This window comes from Misgurnus anguillicaudatus, chromosome 16, assembly GCF_027580225.2.
Source record: "Misgurnus anguillicaudatus chromosome 16, ASM2758022v2, whole genome shotgun sequence".
NCBI classification, from domain to species: Eukaryota; Metazoa; Chordata; class Actinopteri; order Cypriniformes; family Cobitidae; genus Misgurnus; species Misgurnus anguillicaudatus.
The window spans coordinates 35480262-35492609 of NC_073352.2; the positions used below are offsets into that span (position 1 = coordinate 35480262).

At 37.9% G+C, this 12348-nt stretch overlaps 1 protein-coding gene across 1 annotated transcript in view; it reads right to left on the reverse strand.

Annotated features, from left to right (window-relative positions):
• Window positions 1–12348, reverse strand: part of ctnna1 (catenin (cadherin-associated protein), alpha 1) — a 109335-nt gene that overhangs the window by 81779 nt on the left and 15208 nt on the right. The window contains exons 5-6 of the mRNA XM_073854557.1: window positions 12112–12231; window positions 7990–8259 (exon numbers count right to left, since the gene is read on the reverse strand). Of these exons, the coding sequence (XP_073710658.1) occupies window positions 7990–8259; window positions 12112–12231 (390 nt within the window). The remainder of the gene's footprint in view (window positions 1–7989; window positions 8260–12111; window positions 12232–12348) is intronic.

Below are 12348 nucleotides of genomic sequence, written 5' to 3' on the forward strand. Positions count from 1 at the left end.
ACAATCTAAACAACTGAAAACAACATTTTGTCAGTGTAAAGTCTGCAACAAGACATAACAGTGCACATGGGATCATCTAAACTACAAATGGATGTTTTCACTCTGTTACCCACCACTGTAATCAAAATACCAGCATGCAGGACACCAAGTCATGTTAATAAATAGCATGAGGTCTGTCTTATCGAACCCGACACATTAACAAAATGTGTGATGCCGAAGAAATGAGACAAAAGGTTTAAAGTGTTGTGGTGATTTAAGACGATGCCTAGACAAGGTTAGTTGATCTTGGCTGATTGAAAATGTCTAAAACAAGACTAAAACCAGTTTTTATCATCAGCTGGATATCATTAAAACGAAGATACAACGATGATAATAATTCAGCTGTCCGCAGATCGATCTGCTGAGATGAGGTCTACACAAGCTTTTAAAACTCTCCTGAAAAGCAGCAAGCAAGGTCAAGAGTAAAAACTGGGCCAATCACATAGTACAGCACAATCAATATAATGGAGGTCTGAGGGTACCGATAATTCTAGCAGACGCGAGACGCGATAGAGCCGCCTGGGGCTGAGAAAAATCTTGGCATGCTTTGTGCTGAGTATTGATTAGTTGAAGAGGAAAAAAGCTGAACATTTGCTTCACTTACAATTAACCATTATGTTACATCATTAGCCTTAGGTTGCTACAAATGCATCGCTTTGAAACCTCCCAATTCACTTACATTACTTTAGATTAATTGCTCCTCTCAAATACTTAATTTAAAAAAAAAAACAAGTATGGGAAAGAACAGCATATGTAACGATAAAAAGAAATCTATGAAATTTAATTTCACCATCTACCTTGCATGATTAAATTGTCACTTCCTAATGGTTTCGATCTCAAAGACACGGACAAGATGTCATCTAATGCAACCCTAAACATAAACAAGACACAGTGATTCGCAATGATATCATGCAGGAACCGAAAATAGTCCCCTTAACTTTCAATAGCAGGGGATTGTTTCAGGCAGTGCATAATATTAATACGCCTCCTGCAGCCATGTTACAGCAGTAAAGTCCTTGATTATTACGCCAGAATGAGAGTATAGTCCTAGCCATATCTGCATAGAAAATCACAACTTTTAATTTTCTGTCTGTCTTAGTACACAATGTAACTTGCAGAGGAGTTAAGTTTTAAATAGGAAAAATATCAAAACTCTGGTTATTTTTTAGAGTGATGCTAATGGACTAACCAGATTGTATGGATTGTGCCAAGTTATGCTAAAAGTGCTGCCGCCAGACCCAGAGATCAGCTGAATGGATTACAAAACGGTAAGAATCAAATGTTTAACTCTAGGGGAGCTGGAACATGAGCATATTTAAAAAAAAAAGTGGAGTGTCCCTTTAAGATCTACTGTAATGCATGGATCTAAAATAATCTTACACATCAAATATTTTTCCCCAACTGTTAATCAAACATTTACTTAAACATAACATTATTATAGGCCAGATTTACTAACAGCTTGCGCCAGTGCAAACCATAATTTTGTCATTAAATAACGATTGTCGTGATTTACTAAAGACTTGCAGTGGATAATTAGCACTGAAAAGGTGTGGTCTAGTTATTTTTACGACTGATCTTTATTTAACGCAGAAAAAACATCTCAAACCATTTTGCGATTGAAATGTCTGCAATTGCAGCTGATAAGACAAGGCTTGGCAGAGACAGTACAAGACAGATGATTTTTTTCCACATGTAAGAGTTTATTTGTAACACCAGAAGAACAGAATTCAAAGCTACTGTTTGCCAAGCCATGTTATTTTTTTATTTGAGTCACAGGAGGAAGTCACACAGTCACCAGGCGATTCAAAACTTCTTGTAAACCTTAATTTTTTGTCCTCCGGTTCTTTTCAGTGTCCTATAGCTTTGTTAGCTGGGATTTCACACACATAATTTTCAATTGATATGTCTGTGGTGCTGAACTCAAGCGCATCAGGTGCTGTTAGATCACCCGCACATGAGGGGCATCAGCTCTGATTATTTGCAACGCTGAACAAATTTGCACTTCTCTTAGTAGATTGCCTGATCATTTGGGAAATCAGCTGTTGCGCCGGTGTTATTTAATTTGCGCCTTTTTAATAAACAACCCACAGATCTTCCCACTCCCATCGGTGTATTTTTGCAATTACGCGCTCATGCTTCTTTGCCCCTTTTAGTAAATATGGCCCTTTAGCTGTGGGAACAGATATTTTTAAAACTGTAATTCTGTGTAGATGTGTATATATCGGAGTCACACACTTGAGCATCTGTGTTCATGCTTCAGATGTGTCAGTCAGCACGAGGAAGATCATTTTCATGTCTTATCGCTTTTAATTACTCTTAACATCAATCAGGTCCTGCACTTTATTTTCTAATTCCTGCATGTTTTAAAAACAAAAATAAAATATCAGACGTGCATGTGGATGGAGATTTAGGACGGTACACCTTTCAGAAAACATTCAAATTAAGATAATTGTAGATGTTTATTGACTATTTAGAGCATCGAGATCACTAGACAAGTGCTTAAATATAGTGATGCACCGATGTATAGGCCACACTGAAAAAAATGATTCATTGAATTTAATCAATTTTTTTAAGGTAAGTGGTTGCAATCAATTTATTTAAGCTACATTTAAACAAAAGTTTTACATTTTACTTTGCTTTACTAATCTTTTTTGTTTAAATGTAGCTTAAATAAATTGATTGCAACCACTTACCTTAAAAAAATTGATTAAATTCTAGGAATCATTTTTTTCAGTGCACCGATATTAATCGGCCGATATTTGGTGAATTTGAAACCATCGGCATATCGGCAATAGCACGAGAAAGGCCGATACCGATTGTTTATTAATTAACTGCATAAAGAAATCCATTATATGTAAAAAATGAGTTAATGTTGTTAATAAAATAAATGCTGAATAGCTAAAACCACCTTTGAAGGTTGTCATGCTGTCTTATTATATTTGTTTTAGCTTAATTGTGCCTCTCTTATTATGTTGGTCAGTTGAATGTTAATTAGATCCAATCCATGTTCAGTAAAAATAATTTGATGCAGAAATAAACTAGCTAATAGACCAATTGTATAGTATTGTATACAAGTGTTTAATATCGGTATCGGCATCGGCCAGAAGTTGTCTGTTTAAATCGGTATCGGCCCAAAAATCCAATCGGTGCATCCCTACTTAAATATTTTTATGAAAACCTCAATTTCCACCAAAATCGACACATACTTTTTCCTATCAAAATATCATTGTGCACATTTCGACTCATTTTACCTGCATGGGTCACACATAGTCCTGATAAGTAAATGGACATATGTGACAGACATAGGCTAGTTAGAAATAAGAAGAGCGAATCAGTTGATTGTTTTTAGACTGACAGAGGATAATTGCCTGATGTAAAAGTGAAAAGGGAATGGGAGATGGGTGGGGGGAACTAGAGAGCGACTGACTCACACAGCTACACCTACAGCTCCACATGACTAATGAATTGTACATTAATCCATAAACTCCCAGATTTATTCAGAGTCAAGTGGGAAGATGAAAAAGCCAGGTGGTTTTTACCTCGAGAGGGTGAGGAAGCAAAAAACGAGAGAAAACACGCCAACCCCAGAGACAAAGCCGATTTTAAAGATCACAGCTTCCTAAAGGGCTCCCTGAACTCTCTGAGCCAAACAACCCAAGAGACAAGATTGAAGAAACAAAGACAGCACAAAAAAACTTGACAATAACCCACTGCTTCAATAATGAATAGGCCCCAGATTGAGGATGAAAAGTCACCCTTGCAAAAGAGAAAACATCAATGTGGAGACAACGGAGTGACGGGGTTCAATTTGATTTGCCGTGCTCTCTTTAGCAGGGTGACACCAGTCCTGACACCACTGTGTACTAAATCTTTCGACAGATAATCGAGGCAGGGAGAACCTGATGAGCAAAGCCTCTCGTCACAAGAGACCGAGACGGGTAGCTGCGGTGCTTGATTTGTTGCAAATTTAACAGGAGGATGCTGATGCGTCGCCTACATTGACTTTGTTTACACTTATAATTTAGAGTGGTTCTGCCTGGATGTACGTTTCCAATACACCCTCGCTCAACAGAGCGCCGTTGCTATGAGCAAGTCTAATAGACAGGCTCTAATTAGGACGTTAAAGATTAAATAAAGTAGTGTGCTAATCTCTTAAAGCCTTCGCTCATCATTATTTAATGACTAAAAGCATCCATTTCAAAGAAGCAAATAAAAATAATGTATTTTGCACATCATGGTTTTAATAAGTGCAGTCTGTAAACACACCTCGGGCATTATCAAGCATTCAATAGATTGTGTGCTGCAAGCGACTAAAAATTAGCACAAATTAAAAGCATGCAGAAAAACGAGGGCAATCTTTCACAATGATACCAGCAGTTCTTTAATGTAACTGCTTCAATCAGTGTCAAACTAAACTTGTAAATTTCTTTAAAACATTTTGAGAAGCACCAATCGACCGGCCTTAAATCGGTGCATATTTCGTCTGATCTGAGTTTAAGTCAAAACTTAAGACATTCTTCTTTAACAAAGCATTCACATAAAATGTCCAATAAATGTACCTATCCCGCAATAGCTAGTTCACATAACTCATGTGGGTAATATACTTATGCCGCAATAGTTACCCTGTCTGGAACCGAGCAGATTTTAAACCACAATACTGTGTGACACTTCATTACATGCGAACGGCCCCTACGTTAATAGAATTCTGTTGCTCTCTCCCCGTCTCGCCCTTGACCCAGAGGACAATGAGATAAACAGACCCAGTTCTTGCTGCTGTGATGGTCATCCCACCACTGATCTACTGACCGTCCTTTAACGTGATGCCCAGCTGATGCGCGACCAACATCCACCGGCTGAACCAGTTTAATCCGCTTACCCGTTTCATATCCTTATCGTGTTTATATATGTATAAATATACATGTATCTCTCCCAAGGTTTTTTCTCTTCCTAGTAGTTTTCCCACAGGGTTTTTCTCCTAGGGGTTTTTTCATTCCCTGGAAAGTCAGCCAACATTGACTTAACTTAGCACTTTACTGTATACATTACATTATTACTACACTCGCTTGTACAGTTTATTATTAGCCGCTGTATTCTGCTTCTTATATTATCTATTGATTATTCTGTGTTTTCCCCTACATCTATTCATGTAAAGCTGCTTTAAAACAATAAACAATTGTGAAAAGCGCTAAATAAATAAAATTGAATTGAAAATTGAAAGCTGTTCTATAAGAAAAGTCTGCATGTTGTTTTTCTTTTCATCCCATTTCACTATAATGCCTTATAAAGCTCTGTTTAGTGCTGCTACTAACGATTATTTTCATACTTGATTAATCGGGCGATTATTTTTTCAATTCATTTTTTATTATCTGCTTTTAGGGGCGTGTACACCAAGGCGTTTACACCTGCGACTGATGTGTTTTCAATTGTTTGCAATGAAAGCGCCGTGCTTTTAAAAAATGCCAGCAGCTGGGTGGTTTGGTCCGCACTGAGTTCTAATAACTAAAGATCTCTATAATCAGAAGCAATAATCTGAATTTTCAACTAGAAATGTTTAGCAAATGTGAACATAAGGTCTTTATAATGTGTGTATTTAGCAGAAAGAATATGCTATTCTGTGTATGTAGTGTATTTTTCTATGGTTGATTAATTTCATATTCTGTTGGTTAGTTAAATCTACATTAACGCGTCATTTTCTAAAATAACATGTATATTCATCTGGTTTCATATTTATTTTAATACGTCAGAAAAATCTCTGCTGTGTCCTGCTGACAGGCGCGGGGGGCATGTATAGTAGGTGATGAAAACTATGGATCCTCAGAAGGCTAGACCGTCTCATTTTATTCTCTTTGCGGACATCTGGGGCTGCGACCTTCAAAGAACGAGTGCTCACCTTCTGAGGTCGAGTACTTCGGTCTCAGCCTTCGAATTGGGATTACAGTCCTAAATTTGAGGGCTGTGTGTCAGTCGAAGCAAGAACTAACAGATTCAAACATCACAGGTCTGGAGGTCAGGAGAGGAAAGCTGTGTCCTACGAGGTACAGTTGTGAAATATCTATTACTTTAAAGTAAAGGTCACTTGTTCTCAACACAAACTCATTTATAAAGTACTGTGTCTGGATACTCTCTGGCTTTTGAAAGAACACTGCTGATGCCATTATAATCTAATTTCTCCTTTTATAAGATCTCTATGGCAACATTATAGTTCATGCATATCATTTGAATATTTTATATCACTAACTGATTGTTTAAAATGTTGAGAGTGCAGCAGACCAAACCGGCTCGACTAATGGTTAACATCCTATTCTGAAAACAAATGAAAGCGGGGATAAATGAAGTATAGCTAATGATCTACTGCTACCCTTAACCTCAAATTAAATTTACAGACCGATTTTAATTCATTAGTACAAGTCAAATCAGGAAATGAAAAAATCCTTATGTAGTCAAATTTGCTAAACACTTCCATGATCTTTTGGTGCTGGTGGAAACTGTGACGGTAGTGACCTGACTCAACTAAATAACACAAGTTTAGACTTGTGAAAGACTCTTTGACGTCAGTAGCTGGAATCTATTTGGACATACAATTGTAATATGATTCAGTGCATGATTAAATATATTCCTGACAGCTCAATTACACATTAAATGTGTCAATAACTCACTACTCCGGTTCTCTAAAGCTTCAGAGTTTGATTTCACCTTCACCACAGACTATAAAAACACAACCCTGTCTACATATTTAACTTTAAAGCTCCTAACATTTGTGTAAAGTTGAAAACAAGTTACAACGGTCAGACCCAATGATTAATTACTGATGATTCGGATATTACAGCGGCTGTTGATTTACAAAACCCCAATGAGGTGTACACACCAAACGTGAATTCAATGATTTGCATGCAAACAAGCAAATCAGGGAAGCGTAATCGCCACGAAAACATGCGATAATCACTTCAAAAGTGGCTTCACGCAAGTTAAAAATATTCAACTCAAGCAAAAAATGTTAAGTTAAATCTCGCAAGTAATCTAGCGAAAGGAGCACTACGCTTGTGTTTGTTGAGCCGACAGACTTCTAGGAATTGCATATTTCATAATGCTTCATTTCAGCTTTTTCCATTAAAGGATTACTAGACTTTCATAAAATTTCTTCACCCTCATGTCATTTAAGATGTTGGTCTTTCTTTGTTAAAAAATGTTTTTTGAGGAAAACATTCCAGGATTTTTCTCCATATAATTGACTTTAGTGGACCTCAAAAGTTTACAGTTTCAATGCAGCTTCAAAATGACTCTTAACAATCCCAAACGAGGTATAAGGGTCTTATCTAGCAAAACCATCAGCATTATAAATATGCACTTTAAAACCACAACTTCTCGTCTTGCACTAGCCATGTGACGTGCCAGCGTGACCTTACTTGTTACATAATCACGTCGAAAAGTCATGCATGACAAATTTTAAACTGCATTAAAACTGTACACTGTTGAGGTCCAATAAAGTCCATTATATGGAGAAAATATTTAATATAAAAAACGATTTAACAAAGAAAGACAAACATCTTGGAGGACATTTGGGTGAATAAATAATCAGATTTTTTAATTTTATTTATGAAAGTGGAGTATTCCTTTAATGTTGAATTTTACACATTTCCCCACTGCCAGACCTGGACCAAACGCGCAATTTGCCCGACAATGAAGTGGCAAGACATTACTTTGAAGAAAGCTTATATAAAGTCACAACCATTTTATGGGGTCCGTCCCAGTGCAATCAACCTACTACCTAAAATCTGTTCACTAAATGCTTACAGCGCAAATTCTCCTCAATTACAGGGAGGCAGTTTCTCGGTTTAGCCTTAGCCGTGATATCGAATGCCAATTCTCCGCTCCCTTATTAGATGCCTATTTTGGTCTAGATTAGAGAAAGCAGTCAAACATGTGACATCCACAGCTTGCCCAATGACTTACATCGAAGTTGTTAAGGGCATCGGCGAGCTCTCCTCCTCCTGCCGGATGAGAGAAGCCGGAGTCCTCGCTGCTGGTAGCCTGGGCTGCATTAGATATGCCAGAGACAGCATTTTGCAGTTGTTTGTAGATGAGGTCCCGGTTGGCCTTGTAGGCAGCCACATCTGGGTGCTGCAGGCAAGCGCGTGATGCAGTGTACAGCATGGGAACGTTCCTCTGAAGGACGCCACGGGCCGCTGCCATTTGGTCTTTGTGATGGACGTCCTTGAGCTCCTGTCATATAAAGGGGACAGTTCAGGGGTTAGGTTATCAGCCTGTCATAATAGAGACATTGAAACAGTTTGATACAGCATTGCCCCCGAGGGTCAACACATGCTCGTAATCAGATCATTAAAGCAAAGCCTAACGGCCTGCAACATAGTTAAAAATGTGCCATGTGGAGTCAAAGTAAAATGGCAGACTGGCATACGATGCAATGTTCTGTTTTTAAAACCTATCGTGCTGCCTTTATAGTTACAACTAAAGGAATCATACTCATAACTCTGCACACCTGTTTCAATAGGTTGGTAACAAATGTGGCCTCTTAAAACATCTTAATGAATCTGATAACGGTATGAATGTTTAAAAAAAGACTGCAAAGAATACAAACAACAAGTGTCTGTACCTACAAACGCCTGAACAAATTAATTTGCCAAGTCTAGGAAGTCTCCTCCTATAAAATATACTTTTAAAAATATTGTATTAATAAATTAATTATATATGAAGGCTAAAGATGAACATCAAGTATAAACTCACTGTCAAATAAACTTTAAGGCTCACATTTATTATAAATAAGGTGCACCTGAACAGTCAGTGATAAATGCTGTAATGCAGGGCTCTTAAACTAATGGATTTCTTCAGTCACAGTATTGACTTTCATACTTCCATCAATCCATTGAGTAATTTGCTATTATAGTAATATGTATGGGTGTAACGAACCACAGTTGATCCGTAATCCGTACGGATCACGACCCACGACTCAGCTCACACATGCGATTAATATGCAAACTTAAATGGGTAAAGTTTATCATTTGCATACGTTTCAAAGGCTTGTAAACGTTAAAGGGGGGGTTTAATGGTATTTCAAGCATTCTGACTTATTAACACAGTTATAGAGTTGTTTCCTCATGCTAAACGTAGGCAAATTTTTTTCGATTACGGTTCTAACTGACGTTTCAGGGGTTTTCGATACGTATCACTTCTTTATATGGGCTTCCGCCGGAAAACTTCCCCCGGAAAACCCCGCCCAGCTTTCAGTCAGCGGGAGACGCTAGAGCTTGCTAACAGCTTATCATGCAACTCAGCTTTGTTTAATTTCAAAAGTCAACAATGGCACAACAAGAAGTGTGTTTTTGGATGTAAGGAGAAGACATCCAGCCTTATGGAAACAATGGATATAGTTTATTATCCGGATTAGCAGCGGAGTTTTGCGTGTGTGTTTGATGCTGTGGATTTTCAGAACCGGGTCATGACGAGTTACACGTGGTAAGTAAGACTTCTGTCTTATGTTGGAAATAGGCGCGTGCATATTATATAAATGACACGAACATGTAGTGAATCATAAGTTAAAACAGTGTTGTATAGTGTTGCATGACTCGTACTCGATCCTCCCGTGTTATAACTCCTCCTTTTTTTTGTACGTTATCGGAAAGATTCGGTAAAGCTAATCTTTCTTTTATAAATCTGATTAAACTAAAGACTCTTCAGAGATATAAAGGATGTCATACTACTCCATAGGTACTCCAGATTAATTTCAGAAATGCAGAAACAGCGTGTGTTACGTGAGCTTTAACATTTGTAGGCACAAACGCACATGCGGTTGAATGTGTCCGGTATGGAGTGAGACGTGATCATCCCTATGCCCTTCAAAGATCAGAACTCTTGATGTGTTGCACTACTGTGTCTCATACTGTAGTCCATTAAAATACATTCAGTGATCAGAGCACTTTTTACTTTATGTGGAGCGACTGTTTGTGCTGCATCTCCTTTCTGAAGCACTGTTTATAATTCACCCTCTATCTGTGTGTTTGTGCTTAAGTGCACTCAGTAGTGCACACACGGTGAGATGAGTTTCAAAAAGAAAGCGAACACAGAATCTTTGTTCTTGACAGTGCATACACAAACAAAATCATCTCCGCGGTATTCTTTATCTAATAAAAACATTTGTTTATGTCTTAAGTGTATGTATAGATTAGAGGCAGAAATCAGGTTCTTGCTTATCTTAAAAAGACAGTAACCTTAAAAATCTGAAAAATCTGTAGCTCTAAACGAATAATAATTTATACAATAAAGACATATTATTCATTTAATTTCAATTTCTGTACCTAATGCCTCACAAGATTAAATATGTATTATATGTGTAAGAGTTCTTGTGTAGGTGAAATTGTGGCCGTTTCTCAAATAGAAGACTGCATCCTTCGGAGGTCGCATTTTTAAATTGCATTTACTGCATAAAGACTGTCTTATTAGAGACTACAAACAATTATAAAGTTTACTAATAATTTAGTTAAATCGCAAATTGTTGTAATATGCTCACGACTTGCGAATGTAATGCTCAGTTAATGATCTGAAATAAACCTTAATGACGTATGCAGCCTGCATATGAGACCTCTGGAGGATGCAGCTTTCAGATACACCAAAAGCGTTTATGGCAGTTGCAGGCGCCTTTTTTAAATTATATTCTGTGGGCATGGAGCGTTTGCGCGCTGTTTATTTGCTTTTCCTTTGAAGGAACACTGAGAGCGGAGAAGCGCCCGACGTCATTCGCGTCTTTCCATTGTCCACTCGAATGAGGGGAGATGCGGGACTTACGTTGTGGTGAGGGAAGTTTACAGTTGCTTTGAAGAACCGGACTCCACTCGTTCACTCTCTCCTGCGTGTTTGTGCACCTCTCACCCTCAAACAAGGTCAGAGCAAGCGTCCTCTTTTTAAAGTTTCTGCTAATATGACAGTTAACAGCAAAAGTTTTTGCAATATTTGATTGACAAGACAGCTGACTAGGTGGTTGCCTAGCAATATTAAAAGCCGCGTCGACTCGCACTGCTCTTTTTTTAAAAAGGCAGTGCGTCGCGCCTTGTGTTTCCAAGCGTTTAAAGCGTGGTTGCTGTAATTAGCCTCTTACAGTGCATGCATTATATTCTGTCTTTTACTGCATTTGCTTTTTTGTTTGGGTTTCCAATAATGTTCGTTTGGGAGCTTCGTTTGCGTGGCACACACAAAAATCTTAGCAGCATGTTAACATCAAATTATTGTAATGAATTGCTGCTGTTTGCCCATCACAAAGCTCTATTTGATCATAGTTAGGATAAGGTCTAAAAAGTGGATAGCAAAGCAGCACACTAGGTTTAGGAACAGGGCTTAAATGACTGTCATAACAGAGGATTAATGCCCCATTCAAGAGAGAGCAGAGGAAGAAAAAGTTGATGGAAAAAGATTTAATAACCCAGACTTTTGCACCTCGGAAGTAAGGCCACAGCATCTGCTGAATGATTCAAGAAATTATTCGGACCCAGTGTAGCATGATATGTGAAATCACACTGAATACATATCCAACGAACAGATACTCCACATCTCAACCAAGAAATAATTATCATTGTGAAGATACTAGAATCTTGCTCAAAAGCCAAACATGTTCATCCAATTAGCCAGTGAGTTCACCTGGAAAATTCATCCTGAAATCCATCACTTTTGACTACTGCTTAACCTAATAAACCAAGGAAAAATCCCATAGACCCAATTCTCATAACATTTGAAAGGATTTTCTTCAACCCAGTTGGGATTAAGGAGATTGTTACATTCAAATGTAGGCATTTAGCAAATACTTTTATCCAAAACGACTTACAAAGATTAGGAAACAATAAAGCGATTTGTCATTTGAAAGGCAATAATACAAGTGCTTATATCAAGTTACTAGTTTTCATAATTCCAAGCAATACCAGTTTTTTTATTTAATAATATAGAAGACCAGTTAACATCTAGATTGTGGACGCTTACACGCATCTAATCTTCAAACATGTGCAATGCTTTCTGATGTCAGTACAACCCAAACTGGAAGAGATTTCTTCAGGAACAGAGATCTGTAGTTACCTGCTGTCTCTTGGCTGCCATCATGTTCAGTTTGTCCACCTCCGGCTTCAGAGCTTTGTACTGAATGCCCAGTTCCTGCTCAGTGCCAGCGTTACGCACATTCACCAGGTTCTCCTCTACCTGTGGGTTAAAAATGGAAAATGTTTTAAGAAAAAAAAAATGACATGAATCATAAGGCATTCTGGAACTTTACCAGACTCATTTTACAAAAACCCTGACCTACAATGGCACCGCTGT